Raw genomic sequence first — 27,240 nt, forward strand, 5'->3', positions numbered from 1 at the left:
AGAAAGTACCAGATTCCTAGATGTCTACCTGTTTCTGTTTGATGACTTCCTATTAATTACAAAAACCAAACACACCAAAAAGGTAATAAGCTATTTCTCACTTTGCTGACCTCTTTTTTTTTTCTTTTAAATAAGTAGCTATTGTGGCGGTGGTGGTTTTTACACAGAGACACAGTAAACATAAGTCTTTCCAGGATCTTAGAGTTGGAGCTGGAAGGGGCCTTTGACACCATTGAGTCTAACTTCCCTCATATTATAGACAAGGAAACTGAGGCTTAGGATTTAAATGCAGCTTTCAGTTCTGTAGCTAGAAATCAACAAAATAGATATCCAGTTTAACCAGGATTTCCAAACCATCATAATTAATTTGTAGAACATGATGGTATTTACCAAATAGGAACACCCAGGATAAATCCCATTAAGAGTATCCAGGATGGGGGCAGGACAGATAGGTGGTGCCATGGATGCACCACTGGCCCTGGAGTGAGAAGGACCTGAACTCAAATCCAGCCTCAGACATTTAGCACTTACTAGCTGTGTGATTCTGGGCAAGTCACTTAATCCTGGTTACCTCAAAAAAAAATAAGAGCACCCTGGGGTGCAAAGAAGCAATGGAGAGGTAGAGCAGGTGGAACAGGGTGAGATCCCACCTAGGGCCACCATCTAGCAGCTTATTTTAACTAATTGCTTCTTCCATCAGCACAGATAGCAACTCATCATTAGCTTTAGGAGATTAATCCCAAGGCGTTGACTGAGGCTTATCAAGGCTGAGTGGCCTAAGAGAGGCCCAAGGAAACATAGCTAATAAAGGGCAAAGGTGGCATTTGAACTCAGGTCTTCAAGTGTGGAAACTGGATACCTGTTGACAAAAGACTGCTTTCTAAATTCTATCCAGGGGCAGAGCCTTGCTTTCCTGAGGGCTCTACAGAAGTGCCAGGGAGGGAATAAGCATGTATAAAGTGCCTACTATGTGCCAGGAACTATGCTAAGTGCTTTTTACAATTACCTCCTTTAATCCTTACAACTCTGGAAGGACAGCTGCTGTTATTATCACCCCCATTTTACAGGTGAGGAAACTGAGGCAGCCAGAGTTTAAGTGACTTTCCCAGGGCCACACAGCTGGTAAGTGCCTTAGGAAAGGTTTGAACTCAGTTATACCTGACTCCAGCCCCACCACTCAATGCACTGTCATCAGCTGCCTCAAAAGAGGTACCTTTTACAGAAAAGGTAATTCTGTTGAGAGCCAGCAGGCAAAGGAAATTTTGTGTCAAGGCTGATGCACAATCACAGCTTTTTAGCCATGTTCTCAGTCAGCATTGGTTGGCAGGGCTAGGGAGTCAGACTTTGTAAACCAAGGCAGGACCAATGTACAGTGACTAGGGTGGTCTCACACCCACTCCAGTTTTGGGCCCTTGTTTTTATTTGTCTGTTTCTTGACCTTTCTAGTAGAATGTAAGACAATTAAGAGCAGGGGCTGGGTAGAGGTTTTGTCTCCATGTTCTGAAGTATCCAGCAACAGTGGCTTATATGTAGTAGCTGCTTAATAAATATTGGTGGAATGGAATGGATTGAATCAAATTGCTCAAGACTCTTTAATTGGGCGGCAATTACCTTTGGATCACAAAGATCTCCTGTACTTGGCTTTCAAGCCCCAGGACTTCAAGGAGAAGAGACGGCCACACGCACCTAAAACTCACTTCTTGTGGTTGACATTGTTCAGTTCTGTCTGACTCTCCATGGCCCCATTTGGGGTTTTCTTGGCAGAGATCCTGGAGTGGTTTGCCATTTCCTTCTCCAGCTCATTTTACAGGGGAGGAAACTGAGGCAAAGCTAGCAAGAGTTTATTGAATATATACTTCAGCTGGTGGGGTTGAGTCTATTACCATTATCACAACAACCCCAACCACTGATCCAGTCTGTCCTTTGATCTTCACCTGGACCACAAAAGAATTACAAAACACACCAAAACATTTTTGCTTATCCTTGTATTGACTGCCTTTCACCCACTAGAGCTGCTAACACTATTGTTCTAGGGCCACATCATTTTTCTGTATTCCTCCTCCATTATTGTCCCTTGCTTCCATCTTCTGCATACGTCATTCAAAAATCCAAACACACTACGAGCTGTCTGCACCCAGCATACATCTCCCCATTTGTAATCTTATCTCTGGAAACTCTGATATTCCATTCAATTATCATTTTAATATAAAGAACCTTCTTGTTAAATCATTTCAGGTGTTAAAGGCTGACTGGTGTCATGGAAAAACCATTAAACTAGTTAGCGGTGACCATGTCAAGTTCATTCTCTATCTGTGGGACTCAGTTTTATTTCTTTTTTTTTATTTTTGCTTTTTGGAGGGCAATTGTGGTTAAGTGACTTGCCCAAAGTCACACGGCTAGTAACTGTGTCAAGTGTCTGAGGCCAGATTTGAACTCAGGTCCTCCTGACTCCAGGGCTGGTGCTCTATTTACTGTGCCACCTAGCCGCCCCAGGACTCAGTTTTAACTGTAAAGTGAGAGGGCCCAGCTATATGATATCTGAGTTCCTTTCCACTTCTAAAATTCTATTATTCTGTGACATGAAAAGGGCTCTGATCTAACTCTCCTAAATGCTATAGACTTTTAATCACTACCAATAGTACAAGGAAGAGTGTCCTGTAATCAAATATGGTTTTGATACCAAAAAAGAAACTCACAGATATCAACCAAATTTGTTAGTTTTCCAAAGAACTATAGCCTGGAAAACATGGCAATGTTTTTCTTCAGTCATCACCTCAAAAAAGGTAGCATGGGGATAATGGCCTGAAGGCTAGAAAGATCTGGGTACAAGTTCAAAGTCTTACACATACTGGCTGTGTGACCTTGGCAAATCACTTAATGGCTGTCTGCCTCAATTTCCTCAACTATAAAATGGGGATAATAGGGTTGTGCAAAGATCAAATGAAATAATATTTATAAAGAGCTAAACACCATGTTTGGCACACAGCAGGTGCTCAATGCTCATTCCTGTCCCCTGCTACCTCCCCCCACCAAGTCAATGAAATCACAGAAGCAGTCCCAAGTCTATTGCCACCTCAAAGGGATTGGAAATCTGAAAGTCTGTAGTTTTATTTGTCCAGCTGTAAGACTGCTGCCTAAAAAAAAGAAAGACAGGCCTACAGGGATGGACAGAACATTTAATAGGAGGCAATCAGTTGAGGAAACCGCAAGGTCCCTCAGGGAGTGAAGTATTTACACAGCTTGACCTTGTTTTCTGACTCTAGTTTCAGGGTACACCAAGAATTTCCTGTCTGATTTCTATCTTCCCGTTTAATAAAACATCCCCATAGCTTAAGCTGAGAGGTGAGAGAGGAGAAGAGTGGAGAAGCTCATGATCTCTTAAATAAAATGTCCTTTTGGAAGGAAAAAGTGGGGTGACCTCAAGGAAAGGAAACTATGTCTTTAGGCAAGAAGATCTCAACTATCTGCCTACCCTCCCCACTTTCATTAATTGATTTCTCCCATGTATCTGCCATTGTTCTGGGCCCTGGAAATACTGTGACAAAAATGAACCAGCTTCCTGCTTTCAAGGAGCTTACATTCTGTGTGTATGGAGGGGGAGGCAATAGTACAGTAAAGTACATAATTTATACAAAGGAACCTCAAAGTAATTTGGCAGAGGGAGAGGGCTAATTCTTTCAGAGATTAGAAGGGGCTTTGGCAGATGGTAGAACATGAGTTAAGCACTGAATGGAGCTGGAGTTCCAAGAGGTGGAGGTGAGACCGCAGAGGTGAGGAGGTGGGAGTGAGAAGACCCCTCCAGGCATAGGGAACAGTCTGGAACCAATTAACCAGTTATCTCTACACAAAGACACAGAGATACAGTTTCCTATATGGGAGGGGGGACAACAAGCAGACCCACTTATCTGAAAGTTTGAGTGTGTAAGAGAGAGAACTTTAATAAGTAAGCTTTAACAAGTAGATTGGAGCCAAATTGTAAAGGACTTTACATGCCAGTCTATGACATGCCAATGATGGCCAAAACCGAAATGCCAATGACGGCCGAAACTGGACCTTGAAAGGAGCATTATGGCCAAAATTTTCATGTCATGGAAGCATCCATAAGCCGTACCATTATTTCCTAGGCAAATCATTGCTGTTCTCTTGTGCTGTTTTGCATTTCATTTCCATTATGAAAATTAGGATCATTTTTATCTCTTTTAAATTGCCTCATCTTATTCTAAAAATGATTGCAACAATTTGCCGACTCTAGGGTCCCGAGTTTATCTGGAGTCTGTGCCATTTGTAGAATCCTGCATGATTGGATCCCAAATGCAGTATGGTCAGAATCATTCCTTCCCTCTTCATCCTTCCATCTTGCTCCAAAAGGGAACCAAATATTGGGAAGGGACACCTCCTCTTAAGTGTAATGGTGATGAACATCCAGCGAACGGCTTGCAAAAGTGAACGAATGATGCAACACTTTTTCAAGCCCTGCTAAATGCCCATGTTCCTTGTACTCTGATAGATGCTAAGGGCACGAAAAAAAGTCAGATAGCAAACCAAAAGAAAAATAAAACACGGTCACAAAAACAGCCCTGCCTTCAAGGAGCTCTCAGTCTAATGGGGGAGGCGACATGTAAACAACTAGGTACAAACAAGATGTTGGCCGGCTTCATTGGAGATACTCTCAGGGCAAAAGCTCTTTGTAGAAGGTGAGAGTTTAGTGGGGACTTGAATTCTTGGGAAATGATTTATTCTCAGGATCTGGGAGGCACCATAGATAATATTTTAAGTTGTCACCTCAAAGAGGCTGTTTATAACATAAAGATTATGAGCTATAAGTAATAATTATATAATCACAGATTAGGTCACCGTTGCAGCATTATTTTCAATTTATTGAATAATTTCTTCTTTCATTTCAGAAACTTGGGGGTTCAGACACAGGTTTAATGTGTCCTTCCCTTACCCCTGAGCTGCAGGCGATGATTAAAGAAGGTGGTTCTTGTACAGTCCTTGATCAACCCATTCCTTTGGACCGGCTGGTGGTTAAAAATATTGACCCATTTCATGTATCAGGTAGACTTCTCCTGCATTTGTGGCACTGCTTCTGTTTGTCATCAGAGGTTCCCATTGCCCCACTTGTTAACAGCATATTGACAGCACCCAAGTCTGACATCTTCCATAATATGAATCATCATGTTACTGAATATAATTGAATTATACTTCTCTATAGAAAGAATTGGGCCTGGCTAACTTTTTCTTTTAATGTTAATGTGATTGATATATCTTAGAAACCCTATAGTTTATATATATATATATATATATATAATATATATTATACATATAATATATATAATAATATATATATTATTCTGGGGAAATAAAATAGGGGAAGTTCTGGAATGCCATATGCAGGTATGGTGAATGGGAAAGAGCAGTGGATTGGGAGTCATGTAACCTGATATTGAATCTGGAATCTATTGCTTTAAGACCAGAGGATCATTAATTTAGAGCTGAAAGGGACATCACAGACCATCTTTTATATTTCAGTCATGTCCAACTCCATTTACACCATTTGGGATTTTCTTGACAAAGATACTGGAGTGGTTTGCCATTTTCTTCTCCAGCTCATTTGACAGATGAAGAGACTGAGGCAAACAGGATTAAGTGAGTTGCCCAGGGTCACACAGCTAATAAGTGTCTAAGGCCAGATTTGAACTCCCAAAGATAAGTCTTCCTGACTCAAGGCTTAGCACTCTGTGCATTATGGCACCACTTAGCTTCCCCTAGAGACCATCTATTTAGAGATAAAGAAACTGAGACTTGGACAGATTAATTAATTGACTTGGCCTGTGTTAGAAAGCTAGTAAGTATCAAAGATGAGAATCTGAACCTGGCTGTTCCAGACTTGACACTGGGCACCATAGTTACTATGCCACATTATTGCCCGGTGTTCCAGACTTGACACTGGGCACCATAGTTACTATGCCACATTATTGCCCGGTTCAACTATTTATCTTCTCTGAGGCTCATTTTTGTCATTTGTCATATGGGGCTAAGCGTGAAAAAAGTAGCATGGTGCTGTGGATGGAAAGGTGACATAGAGATCAAGAAGCCTTGGGTTCAGTACTGTCTTCTGACTGCGTGACCCTAGACAAGTCACTTATTTTTAGAATATGATCTTCTATATCTGAACTTACCAAGTCTAGTAAGTCTGGGCCCGACTATGCCCTCTATCTTACTCTCTACAGCATTCTACCCATGGTATTTCTATTAATCTAGCTATGTCCAGTGAGATTTAACACCAGAGTTGGCCACCCGGTGGTAAAAATTTTGACTCCATAAATGCATCAAGACCACCCATCTGGTAAGAAAGTTTCCATAATCTACATCAATGGTCGGGGTGTCCACACTGAACAAACCACAGATTCTTAATGATTGAGATCAGGCCCAATCTGGCTAAATAACCTAGATGAACCAGAGGGGATGGTTCTAGAGCATTTTCCCTATTTATGAGAAGGGTTAGACAGGGAGGAAGTAGGGAGATAGCTACTCACTGTATGAGCTGATATACTTGGACCTCCCTAGCACACAAAAAGTTCCAGAATGTTACAGGACTTTCCTCTAAGGATTTGGGAATTTCTTATTTAAACTAACATCCATAGCAAGATGGTCTATATCAGGGGTGGGGAACTGCAGCCTCCAGACCATATGTGGCCCTCCAGGTCCTCAAGTGTGGCCAGACTTACATCCATACTTAAAAGAATAAACCCCAGTTTTGTAGAGAGTCATAGGTTCCCCATCCCTAGGATTGTAGATTAAATAGGAGACTTAAAAAAAAATTAAGACTGGGTAACTAGGTAGCACAGTGGATGGAGCACAGGTGGACCCTGGAATCAGAAGGATCTGAGTTCAAATTTGACCTGAGACAGATTACTAGCTTTGTGACCCTGGGTCACAAAGTCACTTTACCCTGACTGACTCCAAAAACAAATGAAGACCAATCTGTGAAGTTGAACCATTCCCCTTCCCCAGGAGAATGTCCCTCAGATTGTTTTTTGGTCTGTAACCCCAGTACCCATCAAGAGAAAGAACTGTATAGGAGATATTCAGGAAATACCTCCAAGAGATCTGGGTCCAAGTCCTGCCTCTTACACAAAATAGATGTGTGATTCTGGTAACTGTCAGTGCCCCCCACCCCACCACTCCCGGCTAGTCTCTGAGTCTCTCAGGCACAGAGCAGATGCTACTATATAGTGGTAGATGATTTCTTTACTAATAAATTCCTATATCAATGAAATCATAGGTCTGGTCCAAAATAAAACAAACCAGCCATACCAATCAAACTACCAAAAATTATTTAATAGAGCTAGAAAAAATAATTTAAACAATTCATCTGGAAGTGCAAAAAGTCAAGAATATCAAAGGAATTAATTTAAAAAATTAAAAAAAAATACAAAGGAAGGTAGCCTGGCTGTACCAGATCTGAAACTATATTAGAAAGCAGCAATCATCAAAACTATCTTGTACAGGCTAAGAAATAGAGTGGTACATCGGTGGAATGGATCAGGTACACAAGACACGGTAGTCAATGACCATAGCAACCTAGTATTTGATAAACCCAAAGACCTGGAATAAGAAAACACCAAAGTCTCTGGGATAAGAACTCACTATTTGACAAAAACTGCTGGGAAACCCAGAAAACAATAGGGCACAAAGTAGGTATAAACCAACATCCCAAAATAAAACAAACCAACCCAGGGCCTCACAGTCAGTCAACAAATATTTATTAAATATTTACTATGTGCTGGGCACAATGCTAAACACAGGGAGCATCAAGAAAGACAAAAAAGCACTTCCTGCTGCCAACAGCATACTATTGGACAATCAATCAAGACAGTGATAGTTTAAGAGAATCACCTAGAGTAACATAGTTAAGATATGTCAGAACTGGGTCTTGAGCATAGAACTAGATCACATTTCAGACTCCAAGACTAGTCTATCCAATACACCATATTTCTCTTGCTCATGGTAGTCACAATAAATGTGATTAATTAAATTGGAGGGCATTGTATATAAGACGAGGAACCACACACCCTAGTCAGTAATTTACTTAATATTAGCCTAGTTAAAATTTTTGATCCATGTAAAAATAAGATTCTAGAAGACGTGTTGGAAACCATGAGAAGAAGAGTTCAACCAGACGATCACAAGAACAAAGATGATTCAATTAAAAAATGACTTTTAATGGAAATCGGTAGTAATTGGTCACATTGGGATAACTGTATACATACTCCCCTTTGTACCTTATTTATATGCAGGAACTCCTCCTTTTGCCATATGTCCACCCTTTGGGTGGTTTTTTATTTGAGGAATGCCACTTCTTTCTCCTTTGTCTTCTCTCCCCTCCCGAGATTCCAGCTGATCAGACAGGACACAATAATAAAAACGGACCCTTAGGTATATGTGCTTCTCTACTCCAAACAGAAAGGCCGTTTTGTAAATTCCCTTTGCTCTCCGGGAAAGCATCATGTCACCATGTTGTTTAAAATCTACCATTTAAAATCTACCATCTCAAATCAGAGATGAGACAGACAATTACATTTTATAATGGAAATCGATATTCCCACTCAGTCAGTCCCATAATCACTAAATTTATTGCATTTAGTCAGTAAAAGTAAAGACAGGGGAGCAGCCCTGGATTAATGATCAACTAAGAAAACCACCAGTCTCCTGTCAGCAACCTGTGACCACACTCACACTTCTTGAGAATCCAAGGACTGGGCCTGCTCCCTTAGGTTCTAAAAATAAATGGACTACAAAGAATGGATGGGCTGAGAGATTTATATATTTTTCCCCATAGCAATAATTCAAAAGAGGCATTTTAAAGCATTCCTGCTATGTAAAAGGACTCTGCTCCCAGAATAGAATCCTGCATGGTCTTTGACACACCAGCTGGGGAATAAAATGGTCTATAACACACAGGCTCTGCTAACCCTGTTTTGCCTCCTCATATCTGACTTATTTTGTGTGTATGTGAGGTTCACAAGGCAGTGGTGTGAGCCAGATCTTCATGCTTTATTTTGATACCTATTTTTTTCTTAAGAAAGCAAGGGACTGCAATGGGAAGGGAGAATCACCTCTGTCCCTCCATTGAGTGTTTCCTGATATAACATTATTTTTATCATGGAACCTTAGCCTTAAAATATCTAGCTTGTTCCATGAAGAGTGGGCCATTTCCTGTCACTTGCATGGATAATTGGGAAGTAATATGGCATAATGGAAGAAACACCAATTTTGGAGTCAGGAGATGACCATTTGGACTCTGGCTCTGCTTCTTCCTACCTGTTTGACCTTAGTCAAGATAGTTAATCTTTCTGAATCTCAGACTCAGCTTCAAAATGAGGAGGTTGGACAAGAGGCATGGAACCTGCAGCCTCAAGACCACATGGTCAGTCAAAGGGCCATGCTTGATGACCTAGAGGGCCACAGCTTCCCCACCCCTGGACCAGAGAGTCTTTCCAACTCTAAGTCTGTGACGCTATGAATGACATTTCTTCAAGTCTCAGACACCATTCACAGTTCTAAGGTGACTTTATCGGCACCATCTTGTAAACCTTCCACTGTCCCCAGTATCCCCCAAACAAATGACCAAAGGAGCCATCAGGAAACTACTCAGATATTATTACTGAATAATGAGCTAAACCTGTCACTGTAAATATCTCTTTCTAGTCTTTGGGCTAAGAAATGCTTTCCTTCTACAACACGAAAACCGTTATCAACAATGTATAGCAGCCTTCTTGTTGCAAGCACAAACGGAAACAGCCAAAGTAAGTGCTTCACTTAATTATTACTAATAAACTTAATAATTTAATTATTCACTCAGGTATTTACTTCTGATTTTCAGATTTTACATGAGGAAATAATCTACCCAAAATATCTTTATTTTAAAAATTATGAAGAACATAATTTTGGCAAGGGGACAGAAAGGAGGTCACCCTTTTTTGGTGGATTCAGATTCTGTGTCATACAGATGGACCATAGTGCTCTACTCACTCTCCAGTCAGTTTCCCACTCTTATAAAATTCAAGACACCCTACTACAGCCTCCTGTTGCTATCTTCCATGCAATGATGAAGACACTGCTCACCACTTAGCAAAATTCCATGACCCCAGTAGCTGACCTACCTTCAAAGAGCTGGCTGGGTTTCCAGTTGGGGAAATACAGGTTTAGATACTTGGCTGCATAAGAACTCCTACAACAGAAAAAAAGAGTCCATCATTCATCAAAAAATCAATTTCTTGAGATGACTGCTGAGTCCTAATTCATATCAGGATTTCTCTTTCCATACCATTCATTTTCCTAGTACTTAAAAAAATATTTTATTATTGCTTTTTCCATGTGATCTGCATTGTAGCATTTTCAAATTTACCTACTTTGCATGAATTTATATTTACAAAGGGCTTCTGTGTTATCACAATGCCTCACATTAAGAAAACATGAAATGGACTAAGGGAGAGATAGCATAACATATTGGATGCATAGCTAGCCTTTCTGTCAAGAACTAGGTTCAAGCCCCACCTTTGACCCAAAGAGAGTGTGGTACCTTGGATAAGTCACTTAACTCCCCTCCCACCCATCCAGGCAACTCTGTTTCAGTGAGAGTAGCTGTCCTTCAATGGTATATACCTGGTATCCCCTACATGAATGCAACTGTAGGTCTGGACCAAAAAAAAAAAAAGTGCTACTATGTTTAGTGTATATTGGTTTTAAAGCATAAATAGATACACAGGAAAATATGGATTCAAATAAAAATGTGAGACTGCTAGTTTGACCCTATTTTAAAAGTTTTTCTTACTTTAAAAAAAATTAATTTTTTGTTAGATTTTAAGTTCCTAACTATCTCCCTCTTCCCTCCCTTCCTCCCTCCCTCCCCATTCCTCACTAGAGAAGACCACCATTTCTCACACACATGTATGTATGTATGTATTTATGTATGTAAAACCATACTATGCATACTTCTGTTTGTCAGTTCTTTCTCTGGAGGTGGATAGCATCTTCCTTCATGGGTGCTCTGTAGTTGATTTGAATATTTGTAATACTCAGAATAACTTAGTCATTCACAGTTGTTCTTTGAACAATATTGCTGCTACTATATGTAACATTCTCTTGGTTCTGCTCTCTCTGGGGGTCTCTGACCTCTTGGTGCTTCCGAAGTTCTAGAATCCAAGGCCAGGTGGGGTCACTGCCCTTCCCCTCTCACGCCTTGGTCTATAAAGTGAACCCAGGTACTCTTCTCTGGCCCCATGCCCAGACTAGGGCCCTCAGCACCGCTGTCACCTCAAATGCTCTTACTTCCTTCAGTCGCTCCATTGGCTATAAGTCTCAGTTTACCCATCTGGCTTGGAACCTAAATCTGGGACTCCATTCTCTGACCACACTCACCTCCTCCTCCTCCTCGCCGCAGCCCCAGGACCAAGTCCGGTTGGCTGGGCTGGTGGAGGCCTTCCCCCCACCTCAGTCTTCCCCTCACCAATTCTCTGAGCCCCACACCTTGGGGGCAGAGGGGTGTAGAAAGTCCACACAGCTGCCCCCAGGGCTCCTTGCTTGTTGATTCAGCTGTATCTGGCTGGGGGCATCTACACCTGAACAGCCCACCACCATGGGGGGCCTCTAAAGTTGTCTTAGGCTGGACATCTGCTTTACCCCGACTTAATTACTTCTGCTGCTCTAAAATTTCCTTTGAGGCACTATTGTGGGGGAATTTGGGAGAGCTAGGCAGATTCATTCCGCCATCTTCCCAGAACCCTCCTCTAATGAAGCTTTTTTTTTCATTTGTACAGAAAACATGGATGGTACAAATAAGAGTGGCAACCTCTTGCTTCATGAAGAGATGTGAGACAAAGAAATCCTCCTTCACTTCGCCTGCAGAATCCTCTGAGATCTAGGTGCCAGAACGCAATGGTTGCATTTACTATAACTTTGTGGCTAGTGATAGGGGCTGCTCCGGTGATTTCATTGGTATAGAATGAGGACACCCCCTCCCCCAGCTCAACACTTTCTCAATAACTTTGTTAAGTCTTAAGGAGCTACCTAGGGCTCTGGAGATCTAAGTGCCCACCATGGTCAGTCTAGCAGCTGGTATGTGTCCCCCTCCCAGGGTTTCCTGGCTTCAAGGACAGCTTTCTGTCCACTACAGCATGCTTCTTCTAACTTCTTATGTATTTAGGTTTCAATGATCATTTTTATGAAGTTATTATGGCCCCAATGATCAACTGTGAGGATATAGTAGTACTCTGGAATATGAAGATTTGGCTCAAGAAAATCACCAGAGTAGAGGTCATGAAATGGAAACATTCTGGGGGCTCCTAGTGAGAAGCATTCTGACTTTCAGAATATCAAGTAATATTTCCAATAGCCTCAGGAGATGTCCAGGTAAGATTAAAAATTGAACACAAGGGAATAATGGTAGAAGCTCTTCTGTCTCTAAACCAGGGAATCTTAATTTTAGGTCCATGAATCTTTAAAAAATATATATATTGACAACTATTTCAATATAATTGGTTCCCTTGGTAATCCTATGTACTATATGAATTCTGACAAGGGGCCCATAGCCTTAACCAGACTGTCAAAGCAATCCATGACACACACACAAAGGCAAAGAACCCCAGGGGTCCCCAGATCACACTTTGAGAACTGCTGGATAGTGGGAAAAGGCCAGGAGTTAGGAGAGACTCAGGTTCAAACCCTATTTCTAACAGTAGTTTATTGACTTGTCACTTAAAATCTGTGAGCCTCAGTTTCCTCATCTGTTATTTTGAACAGTGTTTTTAAAAACTGAGTCATGAATGGAAAAAGTTTAAGGAGCCCCTGACTTTTTCCATCCTTCTTCTAGCACAATGGATGACTGACAAAGCAACACTATTCATGGCCTCTCCATGCAATACCCCCAAACTTTTTTTGGTCATTTTTATTTTAAACTTAGTGCCTTGGCTATGAAAAGCTAAACAGGAGGGCCCACACTTTCTTACCCAGAATTATATGGATATATAATCCTCATTTTTCAAAAGTTGCTTACATTTATTCATTTTGTGTACTTTAGGTTTAAAAAAATGTACCCACAATTAGGGTCCAGTGAAAAAGATCCACGGGCTTGGGAGGCAGAGGACCTGGGTTCTGTCACTTACTGTGTGTGACGTTGGGTGAATCACAAGTTTCTAGACCTCAGTTTTTTCACCTGTAAAATGAGATGGTACTAGGTGACCTCCAAAGCCCCTTCTATGACCCCAATGAATAAATCAGAAAACTGAAATTACTTTTCTTGAAAGAATATTGTTTTTCAAGCACAACTTATTTGTGTTTTCCCCCATGTCATCAAACTCTTTTGATCACTTTTGAAGGTCATTCCAGTATATTCCTTTTATTTGACAATGACCCCATTTCACTTTTAATATAAAAATAAAAGTTTCTAACTGTTCATCAGTTACTTTTTCCATTTATTTTATAGGCCATAAAAATTCAATTAGACCAAAATCAAGAAATGTACTTGCAAATAGCTGTAACAGTTATTAATAATTAACTAAAATGATTAACATAATAATAGTCCCTAGCACTTATGGAGTGCTTTACGCTTTGCAAAGTGAGAAACTGAGGCAGAGGTTAAGGGACCCACCCAGGGTCACACAGCCAGGTTAGATCTTTCTGACTCCAGGTCAAGGATTCTGTTCACTGTGCCACCCAGCTCCCTTGGGGAGGGGGCACAGTAATATAGGGAACTACAAGTGAGAAAAATCCCTCTAAATGCAGACTGTCTTAAGAGAGTTTGAAATATACTGATATAAAATAAAGACACAAAGACATTGGAAAGTTAAAGATAGGGGTGGCTAGGAGGCCCAGCAGATAGAGCACAGGCCCTGGAGTCCAGAGGACCTAAGTTCAAATCCAGCCTTAGACACTTGACACTTACTAGCTGTGTGACCCTGGGCAAGTCACTTAACCCTGATTGCCTCACCAGAAAACAAAAACAAAACAAAAAGTTAAATATACACAAGCCTCCCAGAAGACATCAAATGCAATTCCACAGGTGTCTTAATTCAAGACATGGCACTGTCACAGTAAGTTTGGTGGTGACATGAAGGTAGTTGAAAAATTTAGATGGCAGGTGAAGAGTTGGAGACCTGGACAGAGATAGTTAAGCTTACTGTGGTCTATATGAAGCAATTCACTTGAGTAAAAAACTGAAACAAAAAACTTCACACATATAAAATGGTGTACAGGTCTTTCTGTGTACCCATGTGACTGATTTGCGGGTTATTAGTGGATGCTAACTTTATAATTGATGCTTACATAAATGCATTATCTCATTTGATTCTCACAACAGCACTGTAAGGTACTAAAGATATTATGGTTTTTTTTACAGATGAGGAAACTGAGGTTCAGAGAAATTAAATAACTAATCAATAGACTGTTAGAAATGGGATTTGGGTCTCTCCTGACTTCAAGTCTAGACCTCTTTCCATTATACTGGTGGGTCTGGAACCTCTAGGGATCCGTGAGACTCTTCTACAGGGTCAGGGGGCCAAGTCAAAACTTTTCATAATAATAAGACATTTTAATTTCTAATGCAGCAAATAAAGCTCTTTGGAGTCCTCAATAATTTTTAGGAGTGTGGAGACCTAATTCCCAAAAGTTAAGAGAACCATTGCACTATACCATGGTGTCTCTCAAATAAATGTTCAACACAGAATCCTAGATAAAGGAAAACAAGGTGATGCAGGGATTTAACACTAGTCATTGATATGCATATGATGCTTTTGTTTGTAAAATATCAGGATGTTTATGTATGTCTATATATGTGCATATATATGCACATCTACATACATCTCATCCCATTATCTCATTTATCTCATTTGTGCCTTACAACAACCAGATGAAGCAAGTGAAATGGGAAAACAACACGTAAATATTGCATTTCAAAGGTGTCAGGGCTTTACAGTTTTCAGCATCTGGACCCATCAACTGAAAATAGAAAAATCTAAAGAATAGAAACAATTAAAAGAAAAAAGGTGCTAAATTTATTCAGAACATTCAAATCTATAGGGATGTTGTGTGGATGGTAATGGGAGGCTCTTCTGTATTCATTGGCAGGCAGAGAATGTGGAATAAGTTCCAGGTTGTAGAGTTTGGACTCATTGCCAAAGAAAGTTTTGAATTCTTCATTGGAGATTAAGGAAAAGTGTAAATGTTCTTATCGTTGACAAAACATGTAAAATGTATCATTAAGGTACAGGCCTACCCAGAGGGAGGGCAATATACTAGATGATCACTTAAGGTCTCTTCAACCCTATGATTCTATGAATCATATAGTTATGTAACACATGAAGGGTTGGTTTTTCCGGTTTAATTCCATCCAAAAGGGGGAAAATAAATGTTTAAAAAAAATGTTTAACTTTTCAGGAACAAGTCATACACAAAGGCTTTTGTAAACCCCCAAATGGTAATTCTAACTTAGTTTAAGGAATACTGGGGCCAAAAATCGGGAAAATCATGTGGGAAGCAGTCATATGATCTCCCATTTGTGGAAAAGTATCTCAAAACATGCTGGACACAGTGAGAAGCAACTCAGTTTTCAAATAAAGGTGGGCAAATAGGCAGTAAACACAGCATGATGTGAAGGTTTTTCACTGATTTCTTGGCATTTTACACAATGATCCATGGGGGAAAGCAAAAAACACAAAGCAGAATGGGACAGATGAACTATACAATGAAGGAAAATTTATCTTGCCTCTTAAAAGCATGCATTTAACTTCTAGAGTTAAAACAAAAACAAAAACCCCAATGCTGACCTCCTAATGTACTGTTTTCCCATTCTATTGGAAAATAAATTCCAAACAAATTCACTACTGTCTCATTTTGTCAAGATGGGAAAAGATCATGTGTTGTTATAGAACACAACTGCTAGAAAGAGGGGTTTTTTTTTATTAATATTCTTTTAACAGACTAAAAAACAAATGCAACAAGCCTCCTTCCAACGCTCTTTATACAGAATAAGGTACCACCATATGGGGTGACCGGGGTACAATTAGAATCAATTGCCATCCAATCCTGAGTTCAGGTAATACAGTGCACACCGAACTAAACTCTTCCACAATATAAGGCACGAGCACATGATCACAAGTAGTAAATACAACACAATTAAGAAACAAAAAAATCAGATAAAAAATTCATGCAAACCCATCTACATATGAGTATGATCCAGTTTCCAGAAGTACATGTCATGTACACATAACTCCATCGTGTTACCAGTCTGTACACAGCAAGAACTTAGTTATTTCCAATTCTATTTTATACATGTTTACATAAATTCCATAGATCTATGCATAATATTCACATCTGCAATGCTAATGAAAAATTAAAATCTAGGCAAATGGCAATTAAGACAGGATAAAGTGTGGCACGCTTTCATTACAGAATACCATTAAATGCATCAAGCTTGTGTCTAGGAATGCTAAATTAATGGCACATTTAATTTTGTGGATGATAATTATTTGTGGTTGGATAACCAAAGTGCATACAAAATTCTCTGTGGTCACACAGATCATAATTATCAAAGTGTATGATAATAATCTGCTCTTTACTCAAGGAAAAAAGAAACATCTTAATGACAGGTTTAAAGAAAAAGAATTAGCTTTACAAATCTCAAAACTGTACAATTTAAAAAGAATTGCCAAGAATCACCTCTTTTAGGGTAACGGGTTACAAACAATTTCGGTAAGTATTATGTAACACTACCGTGAGGAAGCCCTATTCAAAATTAGCTCAATTCCACACTGAGAGGTAGTTGAAACAAAATGCTATTCATATCCTGCATTGAGGTCTTCCGTTTATTTTCCCACCCTCATTCCCACCCCACCCCTTTTTCCTTACAAAAGAGACAAATCCTGTACAAGCAGCATTTTTAGTCTTCTTTCTACAAAAGTTCTATAGGTACAATCTGGCATACACTAGAGCAGCAAGGCCTGCCTTTTTTTATTTTTTAATATCTCTTCTGTGTCTGGATTTGAAATTCTCCTGCCTGCTTTTTGCATTAGGGCCAAATCACAGATCTGGACCTGCCAGTTCTAACTCACAGACACAAGAATGGAGCTTAGCAGCCACATTTGAAATATGCAGCCTAAGAACATATTTTCATTTTTTTTAAAGGGAAAATGTCCTTTTGTTTCAAAAACATCTTAGGTTCATGAATTAAGAACAGAAAGCTAAGTGGCAGTGATAACAACAGTCAGCATCACTAGCTCGGAGAAAGCATGAAGGATCTTAGGACACTGATGGAAATGAGAAAAGCAGTCAGATTAAACACATAACAGCATTTCTTTAATAGTCTCCATACAATTTTTCTTGTGAAGAGGGAAGAGGCATTCAGTGCATCCCATAGCAAGGGAAGAAGGGAACCAAGACTCTAATCCTGAGGAATTTTCATGATATTTATTCTTCTAAAAACTATGCTAACAGTGATACTGTGTGCTTCTGTTTGCCTTAAAACACTATAAACCAAGGTCACTGTGTGTATTGGTTATAGACATCAAAGGTAAAACTACCTGGGGAATTTTCAAAATAAAAAAGGTCCATTATAATTTTGACTCTTCAGAGTCAATAGTTGTCTAGTCAATCTATCTTTCACAATAAGCGATTCATTTCCTTTGTCATATCCGCCTGAGAGCTTACGTTTGTTTTCTTTTTCTGGGGCTTATTCAATATATTTAATTACTATTGACAAAAGGACTTACATGCGTGATTCCATTAACAGCTACACAAAAATATGCTCCTTTACAGTGTATACTTCAGATATATGTAACATCATTTATGGCATGATGTTTGAAAACAATCCTAGAAAATATTAACCTCAAAAGAAAAACTGCTTAGTTCTAATTCTTCCTAGTTATCAATAATTTACCTTTTTTCTGATTGCTACATATTATATAAGTTCATAGATTTAGAGCTGGAAGGGACCTTAGAAATCATTGAGTCTTAGCCCCTCATTTAATGAGAAACTGCAGCCAAAGGAGGGTGATCTGCCCAGGGTCACATATCTGCTAAGTGTCAGGGATGAAATCTAAACTCAGGTCTTCATGGTTCCAAGTCTGACACTCCACTCACTGCACTCATTTTCTTTTCTAGAAAATGTCAATAACTGAGGCTAACCTGAGGCTAACTTCAACTTACATTGGAAATTACATAATTTCCAAACTCATTAAACAACATAATAAAGGTCCATTTTCAGTCTCCAAAGTGTTCAAAGACTTCCTCTAGCTATGGATCAGTCTTAAAATCAGCAAGATCATCTAGTTCTTCCCTTTTATTTTATTGGTAAGGTCACAGAAGCCCAAAGGGGCTAAATAACCTGCGTGAGCTCACCCAGTAGATTGCCTAAACTGAGCTAGAATCCTGATATCTAAGGCAACTGAGCATCTTCTCCATTATACTCTATGCTGCTTCCTATTTCAGCTCAGGTTACAAATTTTGGGACTTACTAATAGACTTATTTGGGACAAAAATGTCTCTCTTCAAGGTAGCCATAAAGTATTATTTTTTTCAAAGTAAAAAGAAATTCTCAGATCAAGTGGAAAACTAAATTCTGGATCAAAAGTTGTTGGTATTTTATCACTTTAAAAATTTTCCACTAATTTAAATGAAGAAAATATGAAATAACTGAAAATGTAATGTTTCCTTACCACTTAATCAATGGTAACATATTTTTTCAATAAATAGGCTAACAATATTAATTACCAGTTTTAAGATGCAAAGTCATGAGTCAATTAGACATTTACCTAACTTATAGTTTTGGGTGATTATATGAAATAATATTTTTAGAAAAGCCGAACCATTAAAGAATTGAGAATTTCATATTCCTTAAGGGAAACATAAAAAGAGAAAAGTTACATGAAAAAGCTATTCTCAGAAGCCTAAATTGATAGTAAACACAATTTTTGGTATGAAAAGATCATATATTCTCTTCAACAATTAGTGAGCGATCTTTGTGAGATTCTTATTTAGGGGGAGGGCAGTAAAGAGGAGAAGAAGAGCTAAGAAATACAAAGGAAAAAGAGACAAAAATACATTTTAGACAAAAGTAATACTCAACCTTTCAAATATTTCCCCAAGTTCACAAACAATTACAAAGTAAGCAATTTGTTTCACCAAAGTCTATGAAATGAACATAAGAGAAGTGAATCAGGATAAAACAAAAACCAGGATTGAATTTGTGGCAGAGTTTTCTTAGCATACAGTGTATTTAAAATACCCAAGCAACATTTTTACAACATCAAAATGGTGCAACTGGGCTATGGTGTAAATGATACTAGAGTAAAAGAGGATTGGCAAGTTTTATGGTGCTGTGCATGATTTTGTAGAGAAGACGTTTAATGCATACAAACACAGGAGGATGTTAACGTGCAACAAAAACAAACATTTGCTATATTGAATCCTTGTACATTTCTGTAAGTTAGCTTTCGGAAAAAGTAGAAAAGAAGTTGTGAAATTACATAAATGTTTGTGAGCAATGAAATTATGTTTTAAAAAAATACATTGATATTCTCTGTTCAAAATTTATTTACATTTAACTAGATAATTCTAAACTAGGCATGAAAGCTGTTTTCAGGGTAAGTGGAAAGAAAGCAACAGGTGATGAGCCCAAGTCTCACAAAAATAGAAGAGTTTTACTTGATATTTATAATAAACATTTCAAAATATACCGATTTTGCCATGTATTACAACCACTGTCCAAATCAAATAGTAGTCCAAGTACTCTAGGAAGTGCATTTATTAAAACTCTAATGTTAGTGTAATCTTGTTGGATGGCCATGATAACTAGTTATCCTTGTAAGTCATTGAAACACGCATCACAGACACGAACAGGCTTCTTGGAAGAAGGAGTTAAGGCATTTTTGGCTGAACATTCAGCACAAAAGATATTTCCACACTGTCTACAATGATGCTGTGAATGAGAGAAACAAGAGAAATTAAACTTCCAACATAAAACTAGATAGGCATCACTAAGGGAGGTACATTCACTTCTAGGTATGATGGGTGCAGTCACATAGAGAAATCATTTCTTTTACATCTTCATAAAATGTGAAAGAAGTTTTTTTCCTTTCTCATACCATGCAATTTTATTTCTGTTTAATTCAGAATCACAACCTAAACTTTCTTCCAAATAATGCAATGCAATAAAACATTATTCCATATAGATAGGCAAAGGGATATTAGCTTTTACCTTGGAGCACAGGCTCAGGAAATTTGGGGACCAGTGAAACACAATGAAATAGATAACTGAATCTGGACCTTCAAAATCCTAGTCTATACTCAAGATCATGTGAATGGTAACAGGGAACCAAATCAAATATGTGGACAACAATTAAAATTTGTCAGTAAATTTCTGTCAAGATATGCTATCCACGGGGCGGCTAAGTGGTGCAGTGAATAGAGCACCGGCCCTGGAGTCAGGAGGACCTGAGTTCAAATCCGGCCTCAGACACTTAACACAAAAACTAGCAGTGTGACCTTGGGCAAGTCACTTAATCCCATTGCCCTCCAAAAAAGCAAAAAAAAAAAAAGATGTGCTATCCAGAAACAGGGCTATTTTAGTGACTAAATATTATTATCACTGAAGGGAGGTCTCCTGATACTAGTTTATATATGCACAATTACTTTACATACCCGTCTCACTGTAACTGAAAAGCCTTTACCACAGGCCATGCAGTTCTGTACCTCATTATCTTCAGCCCACTTTCTATTTAAAGCTTGCGTATGTTTGATCTAAAAAAAAAATCATGCATAAACATAAGCAAAATTATAAATCATTTTCAAGAATAGATTATGCCTAAAAACCTATCTACTGTAAAAAAAAAAAACTTGGATGTGTGTGTGTGTGTAGGTATGCATGCACATATGGGTGTGTCTTTCTCAACAAATACCACAAATCATGTTCACACACAACAGATAATTCCTAAAATTGTCCAGTAGCATAGTGACAACTATCAACTCATTCATTCGTCTCTTCATTCCAATATTTCTCTACTATGTGCGAGGGGGTGGGCAATGTACAAAGATAAATAAGACATGGTCCTTGCCTTTAAGGTTCTTACCACCTAATGAGAGAAATTTTACACACACACACACACAGATAAAATAAACAAAAATTAGAACATAATCAAGACCAAAAGAAGAATATAAAGAACTATGAGATCAGATAAGGGAGTAATTATTGCTGCTTTTGGAAGAAGTAGAAAATCAGGGAAAGCACCATGAAGTGAGGATTGTCAACAGGTAGGAAACAATGGAGGGCTGAAAGTCCAGAGATTAAAATAACAATGAAAAGGGGTGGCCAGGTAGCACAGCGAGTAAGAGCACCAGCCCCAGTGTCGGGATGACCTGGGGATCGAATCCGGGCTCAGACACTTAGCACCCACCCAGAAACACCTGGCTGTGTAACCTTGAGCAAGTTACTTAACCCCGATTGCTTTAAAAAAAATAACAATGGAAAGGTCCAGAAGGAGTAGGGAATTAGGAGAGGTAGGAGGAAAGTAGATTGTGGTCAAAGAAGAAAATTTCAGGGTTTAACAGATCTTGGATGTGTATAGCAAAGTCTGGAGTACACAGCTCTATAATACAATCAGTACAGAACTAAACTTCAGGTGGTTTATGGGTTAAACAGGTTTCTATAGGGTGCCCTTGAGATTCAATCATTACACAAAATATTGGTTTTATATGAGAAAATGTATTCCAAGTTCCAAAAGAGCAATTTATATACATTTAGAATACAAACTATCTGCCCCTTCTATCCACTTTTGTCATTCACAAATTGATTCCTGGACATCACATCATAGGTAAGGAAATGGGAATATAGGCAGGAAATAGATTGGGAAGAACAGATGTTGCTAGAGGGGATCACTACAGGAAGAGTTTAACCCCCCCTTTTCTATCACCATCAGTTTGTCATATCTCATGTCCCTCTCTGGAATGGTCCTGGGGCAAATAATACATGGGGACAGAATGTTCCCCTGCAGCAGTGGCAGCAGTAGGTTGAGGGGGAAAAGACAAGAACAGGAGAGGAGGATGTGGGGATGAAGTGGAGTAATTCCTGTTTATGGCTGGGGTGGCTGCCCTGGAGTGGCTTTTCATATGCAACAGACTTACACATATTGGGAATGTATGGTCAGGAACTGTCTGAACATGCATGAAGGAAATTAGAAATTCCAAATTCTATCCCTGACTAATTCATATGAGCTATCTAATCTCAGGCTGAAAAGATGGCCAGAGGAATTCGTAAAACTCAGAAGAATTGCTCCCCTAAGCCATCTTTTCCCACTTAAACCCTGGGCCTGGCCTCAGCCTAGTTGCCTGCCCTCCCCTTGCCACCAGCGCAGAGTTTCTTGGCTTACTAACCTGCTCTAGAAGAGAATGTAGCTTCACATCTTTTCTTTTATTCTCTCCTATGAATTATCACTTGGCACTCCATCCGACACTGCCTTGTGATATTGTCTTGCATCATCCTAAATCTTTACGGAGGGGATCTTGATATCTGAGGTAGCAGAGTACAGTGGATATGGGCCAGATTGGCAGAGGGGCCTGAGCTCCACTCCCTGCTGGTCCACAAACTGGCTACAAAACCTGGACACTGGGTCTCGAGTTCTGCTAACAAAGGAGAAGGCTGGACCAGAAAAATCTTCTGCAGGCATCTTTCTGATCTAATTCTCCAGCACCCACAGTGCTGAGGGCACTTTGCTTTGGTCAGAACTGGAGCTTTCACTGGGACTGGGAAATCCTAGGGAGTTATGCTGTTATCACTGCAAATCAATGGCTCTTTAAGAGCAGCCTAGAGGGTGAGGTGAAGTGATTTGCTCAGGGTCCCAAAGACAGAATGTCAGGTGCAGGACTTGAAGCTGTGTCCCCTAACTTTCAGGCTGGCGCTCTCCCCACTATTCTATCCTGATTCTCTCTGACACATGGTTTGACCACCAGATGGCCCAGAGATGTCAGAGGTCATATGACCTTTAAGCAGAGCCAGAGTGCTTCTGATAAATGCATGAATCTTGAGTCAGTCAGGTAAGGCTGAAAACACAAAGATTCAGTAGAATTCCTTGGGAATCTGAGTCTGGACTAGTAGATCACGTGTCACTTTTCCTCCTTTGGATGAGGGGACTGATTTAGTATGTCCAGATCACTGTGTCATCTACCCACCTAAACCATAAGCTCTTGAGGGAAGGCAGCATTATCTGTCCAAATCCCTTATTTTTCAAAGTGTCTTTTCTGAATCCCTCACTACATTTAACACAGAACAGAAGTTCAATGTGTTCAATGGATTTTCAAACAGTAGTCGGTGTAAAAAATCTCCTTTCTGTGAAATTGGAAGGAATGGCCCACTCAGCCCACATGACTTACCTGTAATGACTGGTTTTCTCTGCCTAATTCCTGCACTGCTGCAGTTGTGTTGTCCAGTTTTCTCTGCAATTCTAGTACTTTCGCTTGAAGCTTCTCTATTTCACCCTCACTTTTGAGGCACCTATGAAGATATAATTAGACAGTTATGAAAGACAAAAGAGCTCAAGAAACAGAAGAGGGACTCCTAAAGTAACTAAAAAAGAGTTGAAATTAAACATTCATTATTTACTCCAAGTTATTTTTAGTTTTAATGGTGATTTAATACCAGCAGAGGCTGTGAATCTATTTAACCCTTGTTTGTTGGGGGATTAGAAAATGACAGCATATTCATTTTAATCAATCATAAAGTACATTTCTCCCAAATATTGTAATTTAATCACCTTTCCAACAATGCTCTCCTTTCATCTTGATTATTTTGAATAGTTGCTTCCAAAACTGCAATTTCCCCCCGTAAGTCATCTATCTGTTTCTCTAGTTCACTAACTCTCCGTTGGCTGGCCTGCCATTCTTTCTTTACTGTGCCCAAATTCTCATTCAAAGCTGTCACTTGCATGGCCAGTCTGGTTTCATTCTCTTCATGTTTCCTAATTTTCTCTTCCTTTTCTTTTATTTCTGTGTGCTGAAAAAGAAGAAAACAAATAAATATGTATACACCATTTCACATTACAATTGTAGTCAGATATGGGTGTGAGTGCCTTGTTTATCAAATTTCAAATTTTAGGACTATACAATATTATTTTTATGTAGGGAAAAGTGGAATAAATAACACTGTTGGCTTATAACAAGAGACACAACACACATCTATTTAATCTAAATTAGCTCTAAGTCTTGGGATCTAAAATGATGGTTAGCTTACAAACTCTCCAGTTCCTGTCAGAGTTTAAAGTGGTCTTTGAGTTCTTTTTGAAAAAGACTTATGAAGATTGAAATGAGCAGAATCAAGAGAACATTGTACACAGCAAAGTAATATCATTCTAAGAACTATTTTGACTAAGTTATTTTGAGTATTATAAATACTCAAATCGACTATAAAGGATCTATGAAGGAAGATGCCATCCACATCCAGAGAAACAACTGATAAACAGAAGCATGGTTTTATGTGACCACGCATACGCACGCACACACACACACACACGCACACACACGTCTGATGGGAGCCTTCTCTAGGATGGGGTAGAGAGGGAGAAAAAAATAAAAAGTATACAGCAGAGAACAAAAGGAAACTTAGAAGGAAGTACAGAAAATCAGAGTATGTAGTATTCATTACACAGTATACAATACATAGTATTTATAATATAGCTGGTTTTTTAAAAGTAAACAGTGAAATGGAAATTCATGGTTTTGTACTGACTCCTCTTTTTATGTTGTGCTACATACATAGAAATTTTTTTTGTCTCTTTGTATTTAAATCGAAAATGAATAGAAATTAAAGAAAAAAAGACTTATAATCTCAATGTAGTAATGTGAGGTATGCAAAATATAAAACTCTTCCCTTAAGTGTTTCCTTTCTCTACACAGATCCTACACTCTCTCCTACTGGCCTATCAACAGGTGACTTACAAGCCATTTAATTCATGGTTTGAATGTGAAATTACACCTTAAAATAATTGAATTTTAGAATTGAAGTTTATATGAGTATATTTGGATTTAATTCAAAAGAAGAAAGCCAGACGCTTCCCATAGAGTACCTAACAGAAGGAAAAGTACTGTGGCCTTTGGTCATTATGATTCTAAAATGAAATCCCATTACACTCTATAAATGTTTATTTTGTCTAAATAAATGGTTATAACATGACAATATGTTTGCCACCAATTTTCCTTTTCTACAAAGGTATTTTTGTTAACTTTTTGCAACTATCAGTGAACATGTTTAAAATACAAGCACGTTTGCTAAATGCATGCTGATGCTAATGTCCAATAAATCTGTGCTTTCTCTAGCATGGAGAGTCCCTCCACCAATTCAGTTTACAACCCCATTTATGCCTTCTAATCTTGTGCATGTAGTTCTTGCTTATGTCTTTCTATAATTCTTCCACCAAGGAGTCACCAGAAAGCCTTAAGTTCTTTTAATACTTCAAGTGTACAAATATAATACTCAGTTCATTTGTTCTTATTTTTGTTAGCATGGATTTAGGGTGATGGCCATCTGAGCAAATAGGAAGGGAAGCAAGTTGTAGTAAGGATGAAGTGTGGGCTAAAAAAGAAAGTGTTGAGTATGATGCTAAGTTTTCAAACCCGGATGAACAATATCTTCCTCCTCCTCAACCATGAATAAAAGCATCTGGAGTTTACCATCACTTGAAATTTTGCCTTTGTTTGAACGGTTTTTTTTGCCTTTTGAAGGGGGGAGAGCAAGGCAGTTAGGGTTAAGTGACTTGCCCAAAGTCACACAGCTAGTAAGTGTTAAATGTCTGAGTCTGCATTTGAACTCAGGTCCTCCAGACTCCAGAGCCTGTGCTCTACTCACGGCACCACCTAGCTGCCCCCTTTGTTTGAACATTTTGCTGGCTACCTTCCATATACTTGGTAATCAGAACTCATGCTTAGTTATTTCCATAGCTGTATCTATTACAGTAGTGTATAATTGTAACATATGTTTAGGACTCACTAAGGAAGGACTTCAAGACTGTATTTTATTGTACTGGGTCAACTGCTTCTTTAAAAAACATCAGAGAACAGAATTTTATATTCTCTTAATCATTTCAGTAAGAAAAATGAGGACAAGATTTTATCTGTTATGGAAAAAGCATTTGAGAAGGCAAATCTGTTCTTAACTCATACTTTTATTGTTGTTGTTGTTTAGTCATTTTAAGTCATTTCCAACCCTTCATGACCCCGTCTCTATCTTCTAGAAGCTAAACATACTTAGTTGCTTCAACAGATGCTTCTAAGTGGCCCAGTTCCCAATGCCTTCACCATCTGAGCCACCCTTTCTTTGTGCACCCCAGTTTGCCAATGTCCTTCCTAAAACACAGTACCTAAATGGAATCTGACACTCTAGATAAGGGGAGATACGGTACAGAATAGGCAGGGGATCACCTCCCTGGCTTTGGGTACTGGGCTGCTGTGAAGTCAGACCAAGAGCATAGCAGTTGTCTGAGATGTCTTTTGATGCACACCGAGTTTACCATTTATTAAAATCTCCAGGTCTTTCTTACATGTTGTGTTGCCCTACATTCCCCATACTGATCGGTGCAACTGGCTTTTTTTGATCCCAAGTACAGGGCTTTAAATTTAATATGGATAAATGCAATCTTCATTATTTTAAATCTTAAGAGATTTGGGGATCCTAGAACTACCACTCAGTGTGTTAGCTCTTTCCCAACTTTGTGTCATCTGCACTTGCATTCAACTTGGAGAATTTCTTAACTTAGATAAAAGCATACCATTTTCTTCTTGATTATCTTTTTTGGGGAAAAGTAAAATCTACATTCCCCCCCCCCCCAATTTTCTGGAATCTTTTATTCTTTTAGATAATGTGAAAATCCCTTTAAAAACTGGAATGTCCATAGCGTCTGTCTTTAGGCCAGACTATGTATCTCTTCCAACCTCATCTTAAGTGCCATTGCCATGAATTGTAAAGCATTTAGCATGGTGCCTGGCACACAGTAAGAGCTTTATAAATGTTAGCTATTATTGTTGCCCTCTTTCCAGTCTCATTTACAAATGATCTAACATAGGTAAATCTTGTGCCAATCTCTATGAATACTCATTTTCTCAAAAAACTTTTTTTCGCTGTTTTGAGAAGATACTATTTATTGTCTTCTCTTATACTTCCCTTTAATATATGTAAATGTATTCTAAATCAATGTTGCCTCT

General features: G+C 38.9%; 2 protein-coding genes across 7 annotated transcripts in view; one reads left to right on the top strand and one right to left on the bottom strand.

The window, feature by feature from the left end:
- Positions 1 to 13,459, top strand: part of PLEKHG7 (pleckstrin homology and RhoGEF domain containing G7) — an 86,418-nt gene extending 72,959 nt beyond the window's left edge. For all 5 annotated transcript variants that reach the window (XM_069095150.1, XM_069095152.1, XM_069095153.1 and 2 more), the window contains 4 exons: positions 3 to 82; positions 4,905 to 5,058; positions 9,715 to 9,812; positions 11,826 to 13,459. In XM_069095150.1, coding sequence (XP_068951251.1) covers positions 3 to 82; positions 4,905 to 5,058; positions 9,715 to 9,812; positions 11,826 to 11,930 — 437 coding nt within the window. In that variant the 3' untranslated portion in view covers positions 11,931 to 13,459. The remainder of the gene's footprint in view (positions 1 to 2; positions 83 to 4,904; positions 5,059 to 9,714; positions 9,813 to 11,825) is intronic.
- Positions 13,460 to 15,937: 2,478 nt separating this feature from the next.
- EEA1 (early endosome antigen 1) overlaps positions 15,938 to 27,240 on the bottom strand; it is a 136,741-nt gene continuing 125,438 nt past the window's right edge. For both annotated transcript variants that reach the window (XM_069095148.1, XM_069095149.1), the window contains 4 exons: positions 23,802 to 24,040; positions 23,422 to 23,542; positions 20,698 to 20,796; positions 15,938 to 19,975 (listed from right to left, as the gene is read on the bottom strand). In XM_069095148.1, coding sequence (XP_068951249.1) covers positions 19,853 to 19,975; positions 20,698 to 20,796; positions 23,422 to 23,542; positions 23,802 to 24,040 — 582 coding nt within the window. In that variant the 3' untranslated portion in view covers positions 15,938 to 19,852. The remainder of the gene's footprint in view (positions 19,976 to 20,697; positions 20,797 to 23,421; positions 23,543 to 23,801; positions 24,041 to 27,240) is intronic.

Source organism: Petaurus breviceps, unplaced genomic scaffold, assembly GCF_028583685.1.
Source record: "Petaurus breviceps papuanus isolate PSGF00001 unplaced genomic scaffold, PetGlider_PUasm1.0 225, whole genome shotgun sequence".
Taxonomy (NCBI): Eukaryota; Metazoa; Chordata; class Mammalia; order Diprotodontia; family Petauridae; genus Petaurus; species Petaurus breviceps.